The sequence below is a fragment of the Cucurbita pepo genome, chromosome 10 (assembly GCF_057944985.1).
Source record: "Cucurbita pepo subsp. pepo isolate OVF chromosome 10, ASM5794498v1, whole genome shotgun sequence".
NCBI lineage: Eukaryota > Viridiplantae > Streptophyta > Magnoliopsida > Cucurbitales > Cucurbitaceae > Cucurbita > Cucurbita pepo.
This window is the reverse complement of record NC_141807.1, coordinates 1,373,422-1,393,509: the sequence shown is the minus strand read 5'-3', so window position 1 is coordinate 1,393,509 and position 20,088 is coordinate 1,373,422. Positions and strand designations below refer to the sequence as shown.

Sequence of the window (20,088 nt, the reverse complement as noted above, 5' to 3'; positions counted from 1 at the left end):
AATTACAATATATATATATATATAAGGCATTGGAAAATGACTCGATCAGCGCTTCCCGCCTTCCATGGAAGCGTTATGAACAGCAACTCTCCAAACTTTTTATTCTTCTAGCTTTTCATTCTCCATTGGATCAGAACCTCCCCAGAAATTTCCCACTGCTCTCTGTCTCTCTCTCGTTGTTTATACATTATATATTGTTCATAATCTGAGAGAATTGACCGAATTTCGACTCCGATTCCATTGCTTTGTCTTGCAAATCCGTTTCCTCGATTCAGTTTTCGCTCCAGAAGCCATGAAAATTGGGACTACACTCATCGTTTTCTTCTCGCTTCTGCTGTTTTCCCTACATTTGTCTTCAATCTCGGCGCAAGAAGTTGGTAAGCTCTTCACCGTTAATGATATATCTCTGTCTATGTTGTTTTGATTTTCCCTTTTCCTTTTTCTATCTGCGTTTTGCCTTCCATTTAAGCTAATTATGTTTCGGTCTCGATTTTTTATTTTTGATTCTATCAATTGGTTTTGAGTCTAAGAGGGCTGCTCTCGTCTGAATCGTTTGGCGATTCATTTACCTAATCGTGTAAAAATCGGTGTTAGATCTTGAGATGGAAGCTATAGATTGTTTGGCTCGAATATTTACATTGTTAATTCGAAATAGTTGCAGTAAACTCTTGACTGCAAGTCTGCAACATTGTTTTGATTTCTCCCACCTCCATTTTCATGTTGTTTTCAGATCATATGTTAAGGTTTCTATTTCAATTTCTGGTTCTACTGATTAGTTTTTCGACGTACCGCTTGTTAGACGAACACACTCTCCACAATGGTATGATATTGTCCACTTTGAGCATAAACTTTCATGGCTTTGCTTTGGGCCTCGCCTCACACCAATGGAGTTAGTATTTCTCACTTATAAACCCATGATCATTCTCAAAATTAGCGGGACTTCCATCATCCAACACCTCTCTCATCTGAATCGTTTTATGTGAACAATTTTTCTTTCATTTAATCGTGCAAGTCTGCATCATTGTTTTGATTTCTCCCACTCCATTTTCTTGTTGTGTTTAGACCGTATGTTTAGGTTTCTATGTCCATTTCTGATTCTACTGATTAGTTATTGAATCGACGTACCGCTCTCATCTGAATCGTTTTATGTGAATAACTTCTCATTCCTTTAATCAAAATTAATTGTAAACTCTTGAGATGGAAACTAGAGTTTTGGCTCAAATGCTTACTTCGGTATTTCAAAATCATTGGGTTGCAGAGGATGAGAGGGAATTTGATTACAGAGAAGGGAGTGAGAAAGGGCCAAGACATTGGGGAAAGATAAAGAAAGAGTGGGAAGCTTGTAATAATGGGGTTTTGCAATCTCCCATAGACTTATCCAGCCAGAGAGTGAAGATTGTTCCGAAGTTTGGAGTCGTGAAGAGAAGCTACAAACCTTGCAATGCAACGATCAAAAATAGGGGCCATGACATTTCTGTAAGAAATTCAACAGATTCCTTCTCTCTTCATCAAATTTTGTGGTTTCTGATTTCTCTATTTTCTTTCGTTTAATGTGCCTGTGGATGTAGATATATTGGGTTGGCAAGGCAGGATCAATCAAGGTAAACGGCGTTGTTTATGATCTTCAACAAGCGCATTGGCACTCACCTTCAGAGCATTCCATCAATGGAAGAAGGTATCTCTTTTGCATTAAAAAGATGTTACAAACCCATCTTCTTTGACCCTGAAATTAATAGAATATTTTAATTATTGTATCAAGATATAATTATTCTTTTGAATTATCTAATGATGATTCTAAATTGTTGATTAACATTGATAACCCATCAGGTATGACATGGAACTCCACATGGTTCACCAAAGTTCTGATCTCAATGGGAAGAACAAGATTGCTGTTGTTGGTCAACTCTATACAATTGGCAAACCAGACTCTTTTCTCGCACAGGTAAACCACCTCCAAACACAACAAAACAACCCAATTCAAATGGCTCGATTATAAGCTTGAATAGGTCCAAGTGATTTCTGAGTTTTTTTTGTGGTCTAGTTCATGATTTTCCTAAAATTGATCTGTGAGAATTCGAATCAGTACAAATTATTAATGAAAAGGATAACATTTTACCTGTTATGAGTAATAGTTAATTATGCATGTGTCTTTTAATCTGATTTTACTGTATTCTTTTGAGTTCTCTTCAGCTCACAAACGTTTTCTTGAAGCAAAGATTAGTTCAAATCTTAGAGCATTGTATTTAATCTCATCAAATGTACAATTTTGAATAATACCTGTAAAAATTGGTCAATAAATTTCGAACTTACAACTATTTTGTTTCTTAACGGTTTACTTGTAAATGAAGTATTCAAACTATCCCAACCAACCAATCCAATCCCAATACTGTGGATTAGATTAAGGTCATTTGATTCAAACAAATTTATAATCCAAATAACACACGGCAACCATTTTATCATTCATTAACAAAAACTTATTGTTTCTTGATGTTCAGTTCAGTAAGCAAATAAGCTACATGATTGATCGAGAGCATGAAATGGGGATTGGAGAGATAGATCCTGCAGATATCAAGTTTGGTGGTAAAAAGTACTACAAATACCTTGGTTCTCTCACTGTTCCTCCCTGTAGTGAAGGTGTAATTTGGGTCATAAACAAGAAGGTGAGGAAGAGTTTTTTTCGAACATCGAAAGTAAATCTTAAAACAGGTTGATAGAAATTCCCTTCTTGACTGTGTCCAAAATGAATGAAATATCATAGGCAGAGTTTAACATATATCAAATAGATTAGAATAGGAACAGGTTTCTGATTCTTCGAATCGAAAACTTTGAACTTAGCTCTAGCCATTTCGAGTTTGTTACAATATTGCCTACATGAATAGCTCAATCTTATCAGAGTTTTTGAATGGTAATGCAACAGATAAGAACAGTTTCAAAAGAGCAAGTGCGACTTCTGAGAGAAGCTGTTCATGATGTAAGAAACTCAATTACTTTTACCACTAATTTCTGATAAATTTGTTGCTTCAAATGTTTTTGAGTACATATTTTCTTAATTGCAGTATGCAGAGCGCAATGCAAGGCCATTGCAGCCGCTCAATAACCGGGAAGTCCAAGTCTTATCGACCTTTCAAAGATCTAGAACCTGATCACATGGACACCATCTTCATTGAATGTCAAGGTCCCTGTTTTATAATATTTTGGTGAAAAAAAAATATATAAATTTATCACTATCCTTTTTATAAAAAATATTATTATCCATCATCAATGATTTTGTTCTTCATGATAATCTGCTAAAATTGTCAATTTAGTATACTAATTACTGTTTTAAATTTTTATAATTTGATTTTTCACTCGAAGGAGGAGTATGAGTATTTTCTCCGGAGATCCCTCCGGTTCTTATTTAGTCCCCTCCATTTTCTTTCAGTTTCATAATAAGAATGAGTGAGCGTAGTAGACACAGGTAATAAATAAGAGAATACTAGAGATTCTAGCCATAAAATTTCTCAATTATGATATAAGGTATTTTGGAGGATCATACTCGATATCAAATATCATTTAATATCATTTAACTGGACTAATTAAATTTAATACTTAATAAGGTTAAATTAAACAAAATACGTAATAGGGGTTGGTTTTAATTATGTTACAAAATTTTGATATTTGATATTTTAAATCTTAAATTTATTTTTTTTTTTTGTTAAAAACAAAAAATAAATTATAAAGTGTCTTATTGAAATTAGATGAAAAATAAATATTTAAAAAGCTAGAAGATATATATGACATTATTTTATGATAATTATGTAAATTATTCTAAAGATATTTTTAAAAAATAATGGTAACAACTATATTAATCTTATATTATATAACTATAAATAATATCACAGTGTAATTTTTATATTTCCAACCATCCATTTCTATAATTTATTTAAATAAAAAAATATTTTTAAAAATGATTTTAGAGTTCAAAAATATTTTTTAAGGACAAATTTAAAAGTGGAATAAATTGCAAAATATGATTTACAATATTTTTAAAGGGCTGTAATTGTAAAATCCACGGTATTTTTGCAGTACAGCTTCAGAAGGCGCCAATGAGCAATTGACTGTGTTGCGTCTCTGAACTGTCGACCACCATGGCTGCGAAGCCTTCATCGCTCCTTATCTTCCAACCTCGCCTCAATCTTCGTTTGAAGCCCTTCATTTTCTCTTCTTCGTCACTCGCTTTCAGTATCATTCTTAGAATCCCCTTTCCGAAGGCCTCATTCTTCGGTAACCGCAAATTTCATTCTTCTCTCAGCGCCGTCTCTTCCGTCCAGTCTACCGGTGACGGCGGAAATGGTGGCGGCAGGTCGGGGGCGCTATCTCCGACGCTGGTCGCTGAAGAATTGCAGAAGATCGATGTTAACCCTCCCAAAGGAACCAGGGATTTTCCGCCGGAAGATATGCGACTCCGCAACTGGCTATTCAATAATTTCAGAGAGGTTCCGTATCCGAATTGTAGTTTGCTTTGTGGTTTTTGTGTCTTTGGTCTTTAGTTTTTGTTGCTGAATAGGTTTCACGAGTATATGGATTTGAGGAGGTTGATTTTCCGGTCCTTGAGTCGGAGGCGCTGTTCATTAGGAAAGCAGGTGAAGAAATAAGAGACCAGGTTGGTGTCGGTGTAATTTTTGTGTTGGTTCCTTCCTTAACTAATTTTGGACACTAATTTCTTGAATTTAACCAAAATCTTGATCATACAAGAAAGGAAGAAGAATGGCTATATCCTGTAATTACATAAAATCCTGAATATACAGTATTTTGGCCCTTTACTTTATTCACGTTTCAAATTTTTTTGAGCTTGTATTCTGTGCACCATCTGCCTTCTTCCTGCCCCCACCCTGTTCATATGTTGCAAACAGTTGCCTCTTCACATATTAGGGCATATTGGTAGAAGAATATTGGAATAAAATCTAATTAATGTTGGAATTTTATCTTGTGTAATCGCTGGTTAATTTCGTGCTCTTTGTTTTTGTAGCTCTATTGTTTTGAAGATCGGGGTAATCGTCGAGTTGCTTTGAGACCTGAGCTGACCCCTTCTTTGGCAAGATTAGTGATCCAGAAAGGGTACTTTGCATTATTTGATTCACTTTGTTTTCATTTATCTTGGAACGTGTTGGTATATTCTATCACTTTTTTTGTAAATAAAAAAAAAATTGAAAATCGTGTGTGTGAAAATTTAGTATCTGTCTATTTATTTATTTTTAATTATCTTTGTATCCAGGTGCAGATGTCAGAATTTGATCTCCATCTTTTTTTCTGTCCAGAAAATCTTTGTCCCTTCCACTGAAATGGTTTGCTATAGGGCAATGCTGGCGGTATGAGAGAATGACTAGAGGTCGGCGTCGTGAGCACTACCAATGGAATATGGATATCATTGGTGTACCCGAGGTTACGGTATGTGAAGTTGTAGACTTGCTAGTGGAACATTGGGGTTGGATTGAGTATTACTTTTCTAGTCATAATGAGCTTGTTTTGTGATATAAGAAATCAACAATCATGAAACTTTCTATCCCTTCAACATGGGATGTGTGTGCCTTCATTTCATGCCTTCAAGGGTCTGTACCGTGAGATGCATGTGTTCTATTTCATCTTCATGTTGTGTAAACTAAACAAAAAAAAAAAAAAAAAAAAAAAAAAAAAAAAAAGAACAATCGTTTTAGGGAAGCAAAGTATGTAATGTGTTTGATGGCATGAAGTCCCAGATATCAGTTGAAAAAGTTGCTGCGGGTTATCAAAGTTCAGCAGAAGGCATCAGTTTTTTTTTACATCTTTTGAAGAAAAGAGTTTTTGCATGATTAGGCAGCTTTGAAGCTGTGAATTTCTTATGGTTTCCAATTTGTTGCTTCCAGCTTGTAGTGAATATAGCTCATGCGTTCTCTAAAGATGCATGATGCAAAAAATGGTATTTTTGTTTTCTGGTGCAGCAAAGAAGATAATAGCAAGCACTTGAAAAGTCGGATTTCTGTCATTTTTTCTATGGATATTTCTGTTGGTAAATCTTTAGTCTTCTCAAGTGTTTGTGGGTTCTGAGCCTGTAATTTAGTTTATCTCGTCCTTCGATAGTTGCTACTTTTCATTTCTTTACCTTAGGAAAAAAAAATGCGAACCCATCTAGCCATGTTGACATGTTCTAGTTGCAATGAAGTTTACTCTTTGGTCCTGCCTTGTTTGAACAGGGTACTTTTTTCTATACATACCATGCATGTGTGCACATTTTATTTAAACTGATATATATATTAATATATATTTTGTGTAGGCTGAAGCAGAGCTTCTATCTTCTATTGTTGCCTTTTTCAAGCGAATCGGACTTACAGCAGCAGATGTTGGATTCAAGGTTTCCAGTAGAAAGGTATTTTTTTCTGCATCTTTTGTGATTATTCCAATTTAGTTATTGCTTTATTAATCGTTAAACATTCAATCATGAACCAAAGACTTTAATTGTTGTAGTTTCTGTAAATGCCTTTTTGATGGTAGGTTTTGCAAGAAGTATTGAAATGCTATGGAATACCTGAAAATATGTTTGGCAAGGTTTGCATCATCATAGATAAGGTTGGTTATCTATGCCTTCAAGTTCCATAAATATTTACATTTTTGTGCTCGTTCTTGACGCACGTCTTGATGTAATAATTTCTTCTCTGTCTCTGTTTCCTTCTGGCTATTAATATTAACAACAGATAGAAAAAATTCCATTGGATGAGATGAAGAAGGAACTGAAGGTTGTTGGTGTATCAGAGGATGCTATCGAGGAGATGTTGCAAGTTCTTTCAGTAAAGTCTTTGACAAAATTAGAAGGTTGTTTCTGCAAATGGTTAAGTTTTTAGCAAATTAGTTGAAATGCATGTGATAATTCTGATGAATGCATTTTTGTTTCCAATTAAAAAAAAAAAAAAAAAAAAAAAAAAAAAAAAAAATCTGATGAAGGCATTGAAATTAATTGATGCGTGATTGTTATCCTTGCTTAGAGATACTTGGAGGTGGTGGTGAAGCCATGTCTGATCTGAAGCAGCTATTTTCTCTTGCTGAGAAGTTTGGTTATTCTGATTGGATCCAATTCGACGCGTCAATTGTCCGCGGCCTTGCTTATTACACTGGTATTGTTTTTGAGGTTGGTATTTGATATTCACTCCTTGTTGATTTGACTTGTCTTCAGGCTGTAGAATAGGTCAAACATATATTATATGTCATTAACTGAACGAATGCCGCTAAACTACAGTGAGCTTCTAGATTCTCATGTAAATGGAATAACGTCGGCAAAGCTTCACACTAAATGGCTACAATCCCCAAGTATAGTCTAATATTTATAAATTATATGAATTTTGAATATCAAATAATTTCATATATCTTGGTGTATTTGATAATAAATCTAATATCCAGCTAAGGAATGGATTGGTAACAGTATGTTTTCTTTGTATATCATCAAACATAATTGCTGCAACCGAACAATATGCGTGTTTATTCTTTTTCCTCGTTTCTTTAGTCAATATTTCTTCATGAACTCTGTCTTCATATGAATAAATGTTACTTGGCTATATTTATCTCTTGCTTATTGTTTTATGGAAATAATTGGTAAACTGATCGAAGTCGTATTTGTTCTCTCGTCATTGTATCAGTTTAATTGAAGAAAAGACAATGCCATGAAAATTTCTCTTTCGGTTCCTTTTAATTATGCAGATGCTTTTTCAGGGGTTTGACAGAGGGGGAAAGCTGCGAGCCATATGTGGTGGGGGTCGGTATGATCGTTTGCTTTCTACCTTTGGTGGTGACGATCTTCCTGCTTGTGGGTTCGGGTTTGGTGATGCTGTTATAGTAGAGGTACGTTTTAAGCTGAACTCTGCATCCTTACACAATCATTAAAAAATTCTATGAATTTTATGCTTAATATTAATCATAGAACATAACGTGGATGAACTTTTACTGAGGATATTGTTAACGTCATGTTTTTTGATCAACTGTGTTCGACTGTTCATTATTTCATAACCACCTTGAATTGGCTCATAGTTAAGAATCTTTTGGTTCAAACCATGTAGGCCGTTTATCTCATGTATTATTAAGTATCCTACCAATTTCTTGATATCAAATCTTTTAGGATTAAGTGGTTGTTTGGTAGATTTAGTTGAGGAGTGTTAAACTAACTCATACTCAGGGAAAACTTTCAATTTTGTTTTATTGAGTATTGAAGAAGGGGTGAAATCAATACCTTCTCAAAACTAAATTAGAACATTGTTCATCACTAGCCAAAAAAACCACACAATCTCAGCTAACTAAGCATTCAAATTCAAGTCATAGAAATGCTCAAATTGATCTATGAAAAATACAAAGTAGGTACAAAAAATTTAAAAAAACAAAATCCTAAACTGAACAGTAAAATGCTTAATCCTAGGTAGAAGACATCCATATGATCAAAATAACCCACTTTCACCGAAAACTGTCATATCCCATCACAAGAACGCACATAGCTGACTGCAAATCATGTGAAATAAAAAAAACCAATGAAAACAATGGAACTGAGATGGTTCCCCACCCATTGGAAGTACACCCATTAGTTCAAGTCACTAATATCGATTTCATGGGTCATTTCTATGATCAACATTATGTTGAACCAAACCACTTAAATCAACATGCCTTTTGAGGAAAGAACCAAACCACATAACTCTCTACGTGGTAGAAGTTTTTTGATGAACACACTTTTTTTATCATACTTTTCGATAGCTCGGATTTGAGATATTTGTTTTGTGCCTGGACGTGGGGTTTGGTTGTAGTTGCTTAAGGAAAAGAAGTTGCTGCCAGAACTGAATGTTGAAGTAGAGAACATAGTTTGTGCTCTGGATCCTGATCTCCAAGGCGCAGCTTCAAGAGTTGCTACCATTCTTAGGGAAAAAGGCCAAACTGTTGATTTGGTATTGGAGAATAAACCTCTCAAATGGTATCATTCACAAAACCCGATTAACTTCATCAAAATTATCACAATTTCTGATCCACCCTGATTTGCTTCATCTTTTGCAGGGTGTTTAAACGAGCGACACGGATAAACGCTCAGCGGTTGATACTAGTCGGAAGTTCAGAATGGCAACGAGGCATGGTCGGAGTAAAAGATCTTTCCTCAGGTGAGCAACGCGAGGTCAAACTTGATGAACTCAACTAACTTAACCTTCATTCTTCTCTTCCACAGATTATTTATTCATATGTTTCGCTTAGATATCAAACTTTCCATTCAAACATTTTCCTATTTCAGATAGCTTTGTATTGAAATTGTTTGCGACTGATTTAACATGGGATGCGTATTTAAATTGAAAGTTTAGTTCTCGAACTTTAATAATTGTGTCCAATGGGTTCTCGGCCCTTAAAATGTCCTCTTACATTTTTATCTAATAAATCTTTTTTTAGTATTAATATAAAAATGTATAATTGTTTTATGAACTAAACTCTTAATAGATTTTTAAATTGTCAATTTTTTTTCTTCCATAATAATTCCCTTAAATTTGAAAAGAATTGAGTCAATATCAAAAGGTAAATAGGATTTAGAAGTTTATTATAATGAGTTTTCATGATTATTCAAATTTTTCTTTTTAAATTGAAAATTTAGGCAATATTCAATATTTTTTTTCACTTTTTATTTTTAAATTTGAAAATATTAAAAAAATTAAATAAAAAAAATGGTAATATGAGTTAATAATGGGAAAGTTGAAAATATCAATTATTAATAATGTGTTTGAAATAATATTTGTTGTGCAAGGTTTATATTAAAATGTTCATAAGTTTAAGGGTTCTTCAAAAAAATAAAAAATAAATAATAAAAATAAAGAAGTACAAGAACATGGTAAAAACAATTTCTCGATTTTATATTGTAAAATTTGATCCAAACCGGAGGAATCGACAGTTTTAGTCGGCTTCCACCACGATTATACGACGTCGTTCTGTAGCCTAAATGCGATAGCTCTGGAGTCCGCGGAAGAACTAACCATAAAACCCTGGAGTTTACTATGATTCTCTTGTAGTTAGGCTCTTAAGACTCTCCATCCCGATTGACGTTTCCCGAATGGCTCTTAAGACTCTCCATCCCGATTGACGTTTCCCGAATGGCCGTGTTCTGACCAATTACACGGGTAAATGATCATCCCTCACATCCCACTCTACCTAAATCTCGCAAGTATGAAAATGGTTGAAAAGATGAAAAGATTTCACAATTGATTTTGATATGGAAGGGGTTTATTCGTACATATTGGTATGGTGGGTGTGGTGGCACAATGCCATAATATTAGCCTCCATTAATTCAACTTAAAAATGGTTGCGAAAGCTTTTAAAAGCAGAAAATGCAGCAGCCCATCCTTGTTGCGTAGGATGCACTGAATCCCAAAAGAAGGCTGCTTTCCGATCCTTACATAACACAAACATCTTCTTCCCTTCTCCATCCACACTCCCACAATCAAATCCACTCTTCACTCCAAAACAACACGGCTTCAATGGCGTCTTGAACTCTCCATTGTTGTATCTCTTCCGCCCTTCAATTATGGACATGAACGCCCCATACACATCAACAATAAACACCTTCGAAGAATGCTTCGTTTCTTGGTTCAGCTTCTTCACAGCTTCCTTCAACAAAAAGTTGTGAAACTGCACCAACGAGTTTACGGTTTCATTGCATTTCTTGTATGATGAGGGCGCTGTAAATACCGGAAGACATCCCAATGGGCCTAGCCCTGTCACCGCTATCTTCTTCACTCCCAACCCCCCAATGCGTTTCAAATTCACGACGATCTGATTCACTACCGACATTATGAACGGTTTCAGTCCCTGTAAAACACATCGGAATTTCAGTTTGTGATTCTATTGGGGTTAGATTGCGGAATTGATTGATACCTGTCTAGAGCTGTTCATGGCGAAGTAAAAGGAATAGTCGTTGCCGGAAGCAGAGACGAGTGCGACAGAGGATTGGGCGTCTGTATTGGTGAATACGGAATCGCCATGTCGGAGCTGTTGAAAGAAGTCGATCTGGGTTGTCATGTTTGGCAAAGGATACTCTGTGTCGAAGACGCCGGTTCCCCCAAATGCAAAGTTTACTCCTGTTTCTTTGAATCTTCTCAACCCGACTCTGTTTCGGACACTGAATGGGATCGGAGATTTCAACCCGACATGTCTCGCTGCATTCAATTATTCCCATACGTTCCATTACATTTCGAGATTAATATGATTTTAAGGCCTCGTTTGACAGCCATTTGTTTTTAGTAAGAACAGGACGGTCGGAAAATCGGCGAATCAGAGAGAGACAGAAACAGAGACAGAGATTTGTTTACCTGCAAAATCAGTGAGAACACGACCATCGGAGAAACGGCCAATGGGTTTTCCTGGAAAAGTAATTCCATAAGGAAATTGCAGACCGGGGGAAATGGGAAAGAGAATGTTGCCGGTATCAGCATAGGAATCCCCAAAAACAAACAGCTTTGTCGGCCGGAAACGATGGTGGTGGTGGTGATTGTAAACGCCACCAGCCGATCCTCGTCCTAAATGGAAGAAATCAGAGAGAGAAGAAACAGAAATTCTGAAGTAAATGAAATAAGCACAGAATCCAAACCTGAGAAGAGAGAGATCGAAAGGAAGAGAGAGAAGAGAAGGCGGAGAACAAAATGCATTATATTGATGATGATTGAATTATACGGTGAAAGGGAAATTGTCGATTTCAACGTTAAGCGGTGGCCGGCGGAGATGCCGCTTATTGTTGTAAGCTTGAATACAATCGGTGAAGATGCGACAATATATATATACGTAATGTTTAACGACAAACGAACCACATCACTTTGGACCGTTGTTTTTCATCCTTAAATCAATAATTTTGTAATGTTTTTGTTTCTAGTTTGTTTTTCTATTTTCAAATTTCTATATATAGAACGGTTCGGTAGTTATTATCGTTTTTAGTTTTTCATATGAGCACGACTGTTGAGAAAAGCCAAGTTGTGACTCCCTCCCAACAATCCTCAATAACTATAAAATTGCTTAGCAAAGGAAATTTCTTGTCAAAGATATCCTTTAGTTTATACACTTAGCTTTAATATTTTTTTCCTTTTGTAAATCTTGTTCGTTCTGTTTTCATTTTGTTTGCGATTTTTTCTTAATTCAATGAATGCGCGAATCACGCGATGACATGGTTTAAGACGACCTATTGAAACTCGACATGTGAATTATAAATAGTTTTAAAATGAAATTTTAATGGAGAGTCTATGGGAGGTTTTAATTGATTTATTTTAGGATTAATTATGCTATATATATATATATATATTTTTTTTTTTTTGTTGAGGAATTTTGTGATTGATTGTATAGTTTGGTTGAGATATTTTATGGTGGGGTTTAATAAATGAATTGTATTACAAAAATAAAATGAATGAGTTGATGTGATGTTTTTATATTATTTTTAAGCGATTTTTCTCAATACATAAAAGTAGCGATGGTGGTGATTCCGCGAACAATTTTCATTCCCGCTCCCCACGAACGAGAATCGCCTCGCGACAAAAGCCAAGCGCTCAGAAAGCTGCAAATGCTCGCTCACAGAATTCGCGGTGAGAGACTGAGGATTTCGCTTTTCCATGGCTACTAATTCTCAGTTTCCCTCGTTCTTCTCTCTCTCTTCTCCGAATTTTTCTTTCCTGGATCAACTGCAAACGCGGAATCACCACACCAAGCTGCTTCACTGCTTCGGCTTCCATCAGCACCGTCCTTTGAGAAGAGAGTACTCCGTTTGTGCTTGTTCTATCAGGAATTCCAGGTTTTTCTCCCTCCATTGCGTTTCGTTTCTTCGTCATTTCTGGCCTCGTTTTCCGCGGTATGGGAGGCTAATCTCGAGGTTTCGTATTTAGTTTTGATTTTGTGGTGGAATTTTTTGATTCAGAGCTAGTAGAAGGACGAAGAGTAATGAGGAACTCTGCAATGACATTCGCGAGTTCATTGAATCGGTCGGACTTCCGAAGGATCACGTACCTTCCACAAAGGACCTATTGCAGCACGGAAGGTTCTTTTTTGTCTGTTCAGTGTTCTCGTTTTCGTGTTAAATGGAGTTGCATGATTTATGATTCTAATTATAAATTCTGAAACTAGAATGAGAAAAAGATGTGGAGAGGCATATAAGGTTTCTGAACACCTCTTCTCGTGTTTTACCTTAGCAAGCTCGAGGTGTAGTGTTCTCTTTTGGAGCACTTTTGATGGTTGTTGATTAAATGCTTGGTTTGAATGAATGCATTCAGGATTGACCTGGCGAATATCGTCAGACGAAGGGGCCACAAACTTATACGAGAGCTTCTTGTTACCAACTCAACCAATACAGTTCAAACTGATTGTGACTTAGAGAACGTTTTCCTGACAGGTTAATACATGATTCTTCAATCCGTCTGTGTTAATAAATCACGACTTCTCGTTCGAATATTTGATAACCTTCTATTTCTCAGAAGGCCAGGATGGCGAGGTGAAAGATGTAGTTGAAGACCTTTCTTCACCAAACAAAGTTCTGGTCTTGGAAAATCTTTCTCCCAGTTCAAATACCAACCACGCTTTTAGTTCCAATGAATATATTTTGGCTCCTACAAGTACAGCCGATTTATCAGTGGTGGAAGAGCTGCCAAATGATCAAATATGCCATGACGAATACAACGAATCTCATAGTGAAAATAATGAGAACATGGAGAAAGTTGAAGATGATACATCCTTGAAAACTGAAGTCACCGTTTCAGTAGATTCTTTTAGTAGTTCAAATATTGGTTCAGATGTTACGAGTAATGACTTCACTGGAGAGCAAACTGAATTTACAAAGAATTTATCAGTGGAAAATCCTGAAAGTTCACTGGAATGTCGAATGGAGGTAATAGACAATATGGTTGATGAATCTTCCCAGTCACCCAAAGTCCTTTCTGGTGAGAATTATATGATAAATTCCACTGTTGATGGATATCTCGACATTCATGACCATGATGACAAACCTCTGCTATTGACAACTGGTTCCTCCTCAAAGGAAGAGGCCTCGTATTGTTCGAATGAACAGCTAGATAAAGTAGATAACAATGTTGATGACTTCTCCTTATCGCCAGAAATGACTGTCTTGGATGACCAATCTAGTGATTTAAATATTGATAAAGGTCTTGAACATGAAGAGTCTAATTACAAGTTGATAAAATATTCAGAGGAGTTATCCCTAGCAGAGAAGGTGGCTAGATTTATTCAAAATGGAGATCTGGAAATGATAGATGGTAAGTTGCATCGACTATTAATTTTAGAGTGTCAACATAAATTTCTATATGGATGCTGTAGATAATTTTCCAACGTCATCTGTAGCATCAATTAGCATTCTGTATGATATGGAGAATCACACAGTTCAACAGCACAGGCTGCATAGTTTTGCATTTAGAACCATTAGAGTTGTATTTTGTATGATTCGGTTTTAAAATCAACATCAATGGTGTTGTGGTCACAACTCACAATAAAACACGGTGCCTTAATGCTTATGTTTGGAATCAATCATACTTGTTGTTATCATCTGATGCAAAATCAGAATATTTTTTATAATTGTTGTCCAAAGTTAGATGCACATTGATAGTCGTGAAGTCTTTGTTATGTTTCTCACTTTAGCCACAAATTCTTATGTACACTGTAATGTGTTAATTTTCTTGAGCTTCGGTTACTTCATATAAATAAGGTTTAGATTTGGTTTATAGAGGATTAGAAAATTACATTATCTATTGAGAAATTTTATGTTCGAGGAAATTTTTCTGTACATCTCACCCTCCGGTTGGTCAGCTTCACTTTGATTCTTGTGATTGACAATGTGTAATTTCTGTAGCAGTGAAAGCTGATGCTTGTAATGTATGTCTTCGTAAAATTTGTGATCTGTATTTCCAGGAATTTGATGTTAGAGATAATTTCATATCTTATTTAAGTATTATGTTGCTGTGCATATTCTTTTCAAGTCCCACTAGTTTCAATGTCTTTGCATAAATAAAAACACTCTATCTCAAGTATTATCCTGCTTTTGCCTTATATAATCTGGTGCTTCTGAAAACTTGAAGTTGAGCACGTGACAATGCATTGATGCTCAGATAATTTCGATGCCACATTAAGCGAGATCGGAGCTGGAGAAGGCAATGGATCCCTTACAGCCATCAATGCAGAAGATTCTGAAATAAACTCCCATGTTGAGGCATCCTCAGAAGAAACCACAAATAGAGGTTCTGTGATGGCATCAAATGGGAGTGCGTCAGAATTTGAGCATGTTATATCTTCCACAACTGTTGGTCAATTAATTAGGTTAGGAATTCAAACAGCAACACTGCCATATTCGAAGTCTTTTATGTGATTTTCTGTCGTCTTTGTGGTTGCCCAAATGATTGTTTTTTATACCAAAAAAATATCCAAGTTTCATCAGACTTGCCATGCCCTCTTTGAAATTTGATCACCTTTCTAAATCCATATCATTTGACACTATTTGTAGGGACGATCAACCTTCAACTGAAGCTTCAAATTATCAAATTGACAAGGTCTTGGGCGCTGAGGTACATACACTTCATCAAGAATGTTACTAAGATATTGCTAGATCCAATCAATTGAATTTCTCTCTCTATGCTACAGATAAAAATAAATGAGAATCAAGTTGACATTGATCGTCTCAAATTTATGTTGGTATGGGTTTATATTTCATCTGCTTCAAATATCTTGTGCTGAAGTTGAAATCTGATGTTTCCCACTCCATGTCTTTTTTATCTTTAGCATCAGAAGGAGATGGAACTTTCTCAGTTGAAGGAACAGATTGAGAGGGACAAGGTATATCATATATGACTTTTTCTTCATGGTTATTCAGAGTAAAGTTTTCATAATCTGATGCATATGAAATCATTTCTTTTAAATAATTTCTACCAGTAGATAGGGCAATTGGCATTAATCTTTGTTATAAAGGCCTCAATTCTAGTTACCATTCTATTTGTGCACCAAAAAACATTTTAAATGATCTGCATAATGATTAGTTAAGGATTCCATAGGGTTAGAAAATTTAAAAATCTATTGCAAAAATACCCATGCTAGATAAATTTTATATAATTGCTCTCCTCCCAATTGTTAACTTACTTTCACCAGTCTTCCTAATCTGTGTTTATCTCATTTCTGTGTCTAACAGACCGGAAGGTAAGATATGTTTTTGTTTCATTTTTTATATCATCGAGTGGTCCGATACTGTCATGGATTTTTTTTTAACTTATGGGCTCAGGGTTTCTTGATGTTTAATTTCTTTTATTTGCTTTTAGTTAGTTTACCGATCTGTTTGGTATCCACAGTATTCAAGATTTAAAGAGATTAGTTCATCTAACAGTTCTTGTGGTTTTATCTTGTGCTGATGTTTTTGCATCCGTGCTTGATTTTGCTTTTTAGTTATTACTACTTATTTTTCTGTTTATATGTTTATTCCACTGCCAGCTTGCTTTGTCTGCTTTGCAAAGCAAGGCTGAAGCAGAGATCAGCAAGGCCCAAAAACTCATTTTAGAAAAAGATACGGAGTTAGTTGCTGCGGAAGAGAGTCTTTCTGGATTGGAGGAGGTACGTATCTGGCTTCTTTTCTAGTTGTAATGTTAAAGATCATAAATACCTTAGGATCCTTTAACTCTGCGCATATTACATTTTTCTTCTGTTCTTTTCCTTCCCTTTTCTCTTTGGTGTCTCGAGCACACAAAATGCTTTTGTAATTATAACCTAGGTCAAACTCCAAGATTGGGAGGCGGTGCTTCATTAGCTGCTGTTACCTTTCGTTGTCTTTTAATACATCTTTTGTTTCTTATCAAAAAGAAAAAAAAAAAATGATAAAATGTTTATTAGCATGTACCATAGAATGTTCTTTTCACTTGATAGTTGATATGTTGTTGAGAGAGTTAATAGTGAGGAATATCATTACAAATATCAGCACCTTCTGTAAATGCAAGGTAATATCAGCTGAACAAAAAAAAGAACTATGGTTTTGGCTTTCCTTTTTAGGATCCTTATGACTGCTGACTGAAGCTTGATGTCTGATTTATCAGGTTCACATCCATTACGGTGGGGAAGGAGAAATTGTTGAGGTAGCCGGTAGCTTCAATGGTTGGCACCATAGGATTAAGATGGATCCACAACCATCGTTCAATGTCTTGGACTCCATTAATTCAAAGTTCAGTTCTTTTCCATCTTTTAGCTGATTTCCGAAGATGTTCCTGCAAATATGTCATTGCAAGTTAATGACATTATAATTTAGTACACAAGTGATTGGAAAGGATTCTTGTCTTTCGATTGGTTCTAAATTCTTAAGTACTTCAATTAATTAACTCTAATTTTATTTCGACTTTGAAAATGAGAGTCAAAGACTAAAATATAAAGAAAGTAAGAAAGACAAGGATTCTAGAAGTTAGATGTTCAATGTCAATTTCCCTAAAGTCTTGCCAATTAATTTTCTTTTCAGTTCTCTCTTGTTTACAGAGCATAAGTTCTCGATCCTCTAACTAGCTTTCTTGACTGTCGAATTCTGATACCCCAAGGTTCAAATGCTTAGGGTGCCTCGAAATGTTATACCTGCACCTACTTCCTCCTGCTTGGTTGATGGGGTCTAGGTAGATGGGTTTGGGTAGCTTGGTTCACTACAAAAGGATTATTCAGGTGTGGGTGGTATTTCAGTCTGCCTCAAATACTTGACTTCGTTTACCTTTGTTCAACCATTAGGGAAGGTTTAGCTGCCCCCTCTGTCATTTGTCAATACAACCAGGAACAAAGTTGAAACTGTTAGACTTGGATTTTAGTGATAAAGTATTCCTTTGCCTGTCGAGAATATTCTCATCTTCATGTCCCCTTGTTGAACATATAAGCTGACAATGGTAATGTTTTCCAGGAAACCCAGGCTTTGGTCAACAGTGTTGTGGCTTTATCCTGGAGTTTATGAGGTGTGAAAATCCTTGTGTTTATTACTATTATACCTATCGTTAAGCCGTTAGTCTGATTCTTTTTTTCTTTTAATTTTAAATTTTCTTAGTTAGTCTGTTAATTATATTTTGTTTTGAACGTATTGTTAGGTAACATGTGTCTTGTTTGAGAGGGCTGCGTTTTTTCTTATATGTGCAGCTGCTTCCTTCGTTTTTGCTGTTGAAATCAACACGATGAAATTGCCAGCATCTCTGTTTTGATCATTTAGTTATACCTATTTATGTTGTGGGAGTTCAAAATTTGCCTATTGGCGGCTCAAGAACGTTTAATCTTTTAGATTTTTGCATATCTCTTATCTCATTTTATTCATGATAGAAAAAGTCTATATTTTGTTTTGTTTTTAAGAGGATGCTTTATTTTCCCTCTTTTATTAATTTCTCATAATATAATCTTTTACTTTCTATACTTTGTATGTATATTAAGTCAGAGTAGTTGGGTTGGATATAAGGGTAAAGATTCTTTTATTCAACTAGGTAACCGGTCAGAGTTGAAAACCTTTTGGTAACCACGTATTTGATAGAGAACCTTACTAATTTTCTCTTTCCAACCTCTTGCAGATAAAATTTGTTGTCGATGGACAATGGAAGATTGATCCTCACAGAGAGTCGGTGATCAAGGGAGCAATAAGTAACAACATCCTCCGGGTTGGCAGATGATACTATGATAATGACATCAAGTAATTGGCGCCTTAGGTATTTGATTATCTACCTTTTTCAGTTCCTTATAAATTCAATCTGGGTATTATGGCTGGCATACTTTTCTTCACACTCGGCATAAAAGTCATAAACCTTGCAGTGAAAGCTCATTCTTTAGCTGATGGAAATTTTGGATAATCTTTGTTTTAAAGAAGTCCTTTTGATGGGATCACAGGATCCAAAAATCTTCCCCTAGAATCCATCTTTTTTTTTTTTTTTTTTCCTTTTTTCTTTTTTAACGAGAGAAACATTCATTCCTTTTTCCTTAATATGCATTTTCATTAAGTTGACATTTAAGCTACCCGATAACTTTAGGGAGATCCTTTTTTATGGAGCTTCTTTTGATTCCTTACTTTCTTCAAGTTGTTGATCTTTTACCGGAAAATCTACATTTTTTCCCCTTCTCTCTTTCTTTTAGCAGAATCGCCCCATTCTGTTCTACTTCCATTTAATAATGGTGACAGTTCAGATGGGTCACTAGGATGAATTTGTGATGACTTTTTTTTAAAAAAAAAAAAAAAATGAAAACACTTCTGGAAGAAGCACACTTTTTCAAAATCACTTTATTTTACTAGGCTAAAAACGCTTCTTACCGTCTCGGAAATATCTCATCCTCTTACTTCTGGAGCTTCTTTTCTTTTCTAAATTCATCTGTAATTATTCTATATCCTTTTCCTTTTGCCCAAAGTTTTTTTGTGGCCAAAATTTTGTTTTTAAAAAGAAAAAAAATTTGTTCTTCGCATTCATCTTCCTACCAGTGCCCTTTTTACCAGTCAGATAAAATCTTTTAGGACTTCATATATCTTTTACCATGTTTCATATGATTGAATGGCATGTCAACATATTATTTGAAATACAGTATCGAACTCAAGGACACGATTGTATAACCTATAAAACAGATCATGTTCAAGCAAAGTCATAATATACGAAACCTGCTGCATACTGGGACACTAGTGAGATAAAAAGTCATGAAGAACTTTGCCCATATAGACTTGCTGCCAGCTGATCTGTAGTGATATTTTCATTACTTTAACCTCAGTTGCAGGCACAAGAACGAACTTCCACAAAGTCGTGCACGGTCGACAGTAACGAGCCTACCTGCTTACACATGGGGCACATGAACCCTGTTTCTTCTGGGGGGGCTATTTCTACTTGTCGGACGAATTGAAAGATAAAAGGGTTCACTTGTAATGTAATCATGTATGTGCTTGTGTATAGCAGCTACTTTTTAATACATTGTTTGGTTTGTTATGCCAAATAGGGTAGAATTCATGGATGTTGCCATTAGTGAGATGGGCATATCAGGGAATCTACATCTGCAGCAATTTTGAAACACTACCAGAGGCCCAGAGGCCCAGATTCTCTGATTCCCAATTTTGAAGGCTAGCTTCATTCTTAG

The 20,088-nt window shown here is 35.5% G+C and overlaps 4 protein-coding genes across 5 annotated transcripts; 3 read left to right on the top strand and 1 right to left on the bottom strand.

The window, feature by feature from the left end:
- Nucleotides 1-45: 45 nt before the first annotated feature.
- Nucleotides 46-3,283, top strand: LOC111803871 (alpha carbonic anhydrase 7). The gene is made up of 7 exons (XM_023688469.2): nt 46-377; nt 1,259-1,476; nt 1,569-1,675; nt 1,828-1,942; nt 2,496-2,660; nt 2,918-2,971; nt 3,057-3,283. Exons 1-7 carry the CDS (start codon nt 293-295, stop codon nt 3,141-3,143), a joined length of 831 nt encoding a protein of 276 aa, XP_023544237.2. The 5' UTR covers nt 46-292; the 3' UTR covers nt 3,144-3,283.
- A 768-nt stretch (nt 3,284-4,051) lies between these two features.
- Nucleotides 4,052-9,349, top strand: LOC111803867 (Class II aaRS and biotin synthetases superfamily protein). The gene is made up of 11 exons (XM_023688465.2): nt 4,052-4,475; nt 4,547-4,642; nt 5,009-5,097; nt 5,298-5,427; nt 6,290-6,382; nt 6,508-6,582; nt 6,708-6,825; nt 6,996-7,138; nt 7,717-7,845; nt 8,793-8,956; nt 9,037-9,349. Exons 1-11 carry the CDS (start codon nt 4,128-4,130, stop codon nt 9,173-9,175), a joined length of 1,524 nt encoding a protein of 507 aa, XP_023544233.2. The 5' UTR covers nt 4,052-4,127; the 3' UTR covers nt 9,176-9,349.
- Nucleotides 9,350-10,192: 843 nt separating this feature from the next.
- On the bottom strand, nt 10,193-11,788 carry LOC147790449 (GDSL esterase/lipase At5g03610-like). The gene is made up of 4 exons (XM_087127478.1): nt 11,603-11,788; nt 11,325-11,531; nt 10,891-11,171; nt 10,193-10,824 (listed from the first exon to the last, which is right to left on the bottom strand). The coding sequence occupies exons 1-4, from the start codon at nt 11,658-11,660 to the stop codon at nt 10,309-10,311; spliced, it is 1,062 nt and encodes a 353-aa protein (XP_086983604.1). The 5' UTR covers nt 11,661-11,788; the 3' UTR covers nt 10,193-10,308.
- Nucleotides 11,789-12,469: 681 nt separating this feature from the next.
- On the top strand, nt 12,470-20,024 carry LOC111804065 (5'-AMP-activated protein kinase-like protein). 2 transcript variants are annotated; one of them, XM_023688748.2, is made up of 13 exons: nt 12,470-12,787; nt 12,911-13,030; nt 13,263-13,381; nt 13,464-14,258; nt 15,105-15,312; nt 15,497-15,557; nt 15,634-15,684; nt 15,772-15,825; nt 16,471-16,590; nt 17,067-17,191; nt 17,903-17,954; nt 18,552-18,686; nt 19,729-20,024. In XM_023688748.2, exons 1-12 carry the CDS (start codon nt 12,609-12,611, stop codon nt 18,648-18,650), a joined length of 1,983 nt encoding a protein of 660 aa, XP_023544516.2. In that variant the 5' UTR covers nt 12,470-12,608; the 3' UTR covers nt 18,651-18,686; nt 19,729-20,024. The 2 variants fall into 2 exon arrangements, with proteins under 2 accessions (XP_023544516.2, XP_023544517.2); XM_023688749.2 differs by having other exon boundaries at nt 12,471-12,787; nt 13,467-14,258.
- Nucleotides 20,025-20,088: the final 64 nt, after the last annotated feature.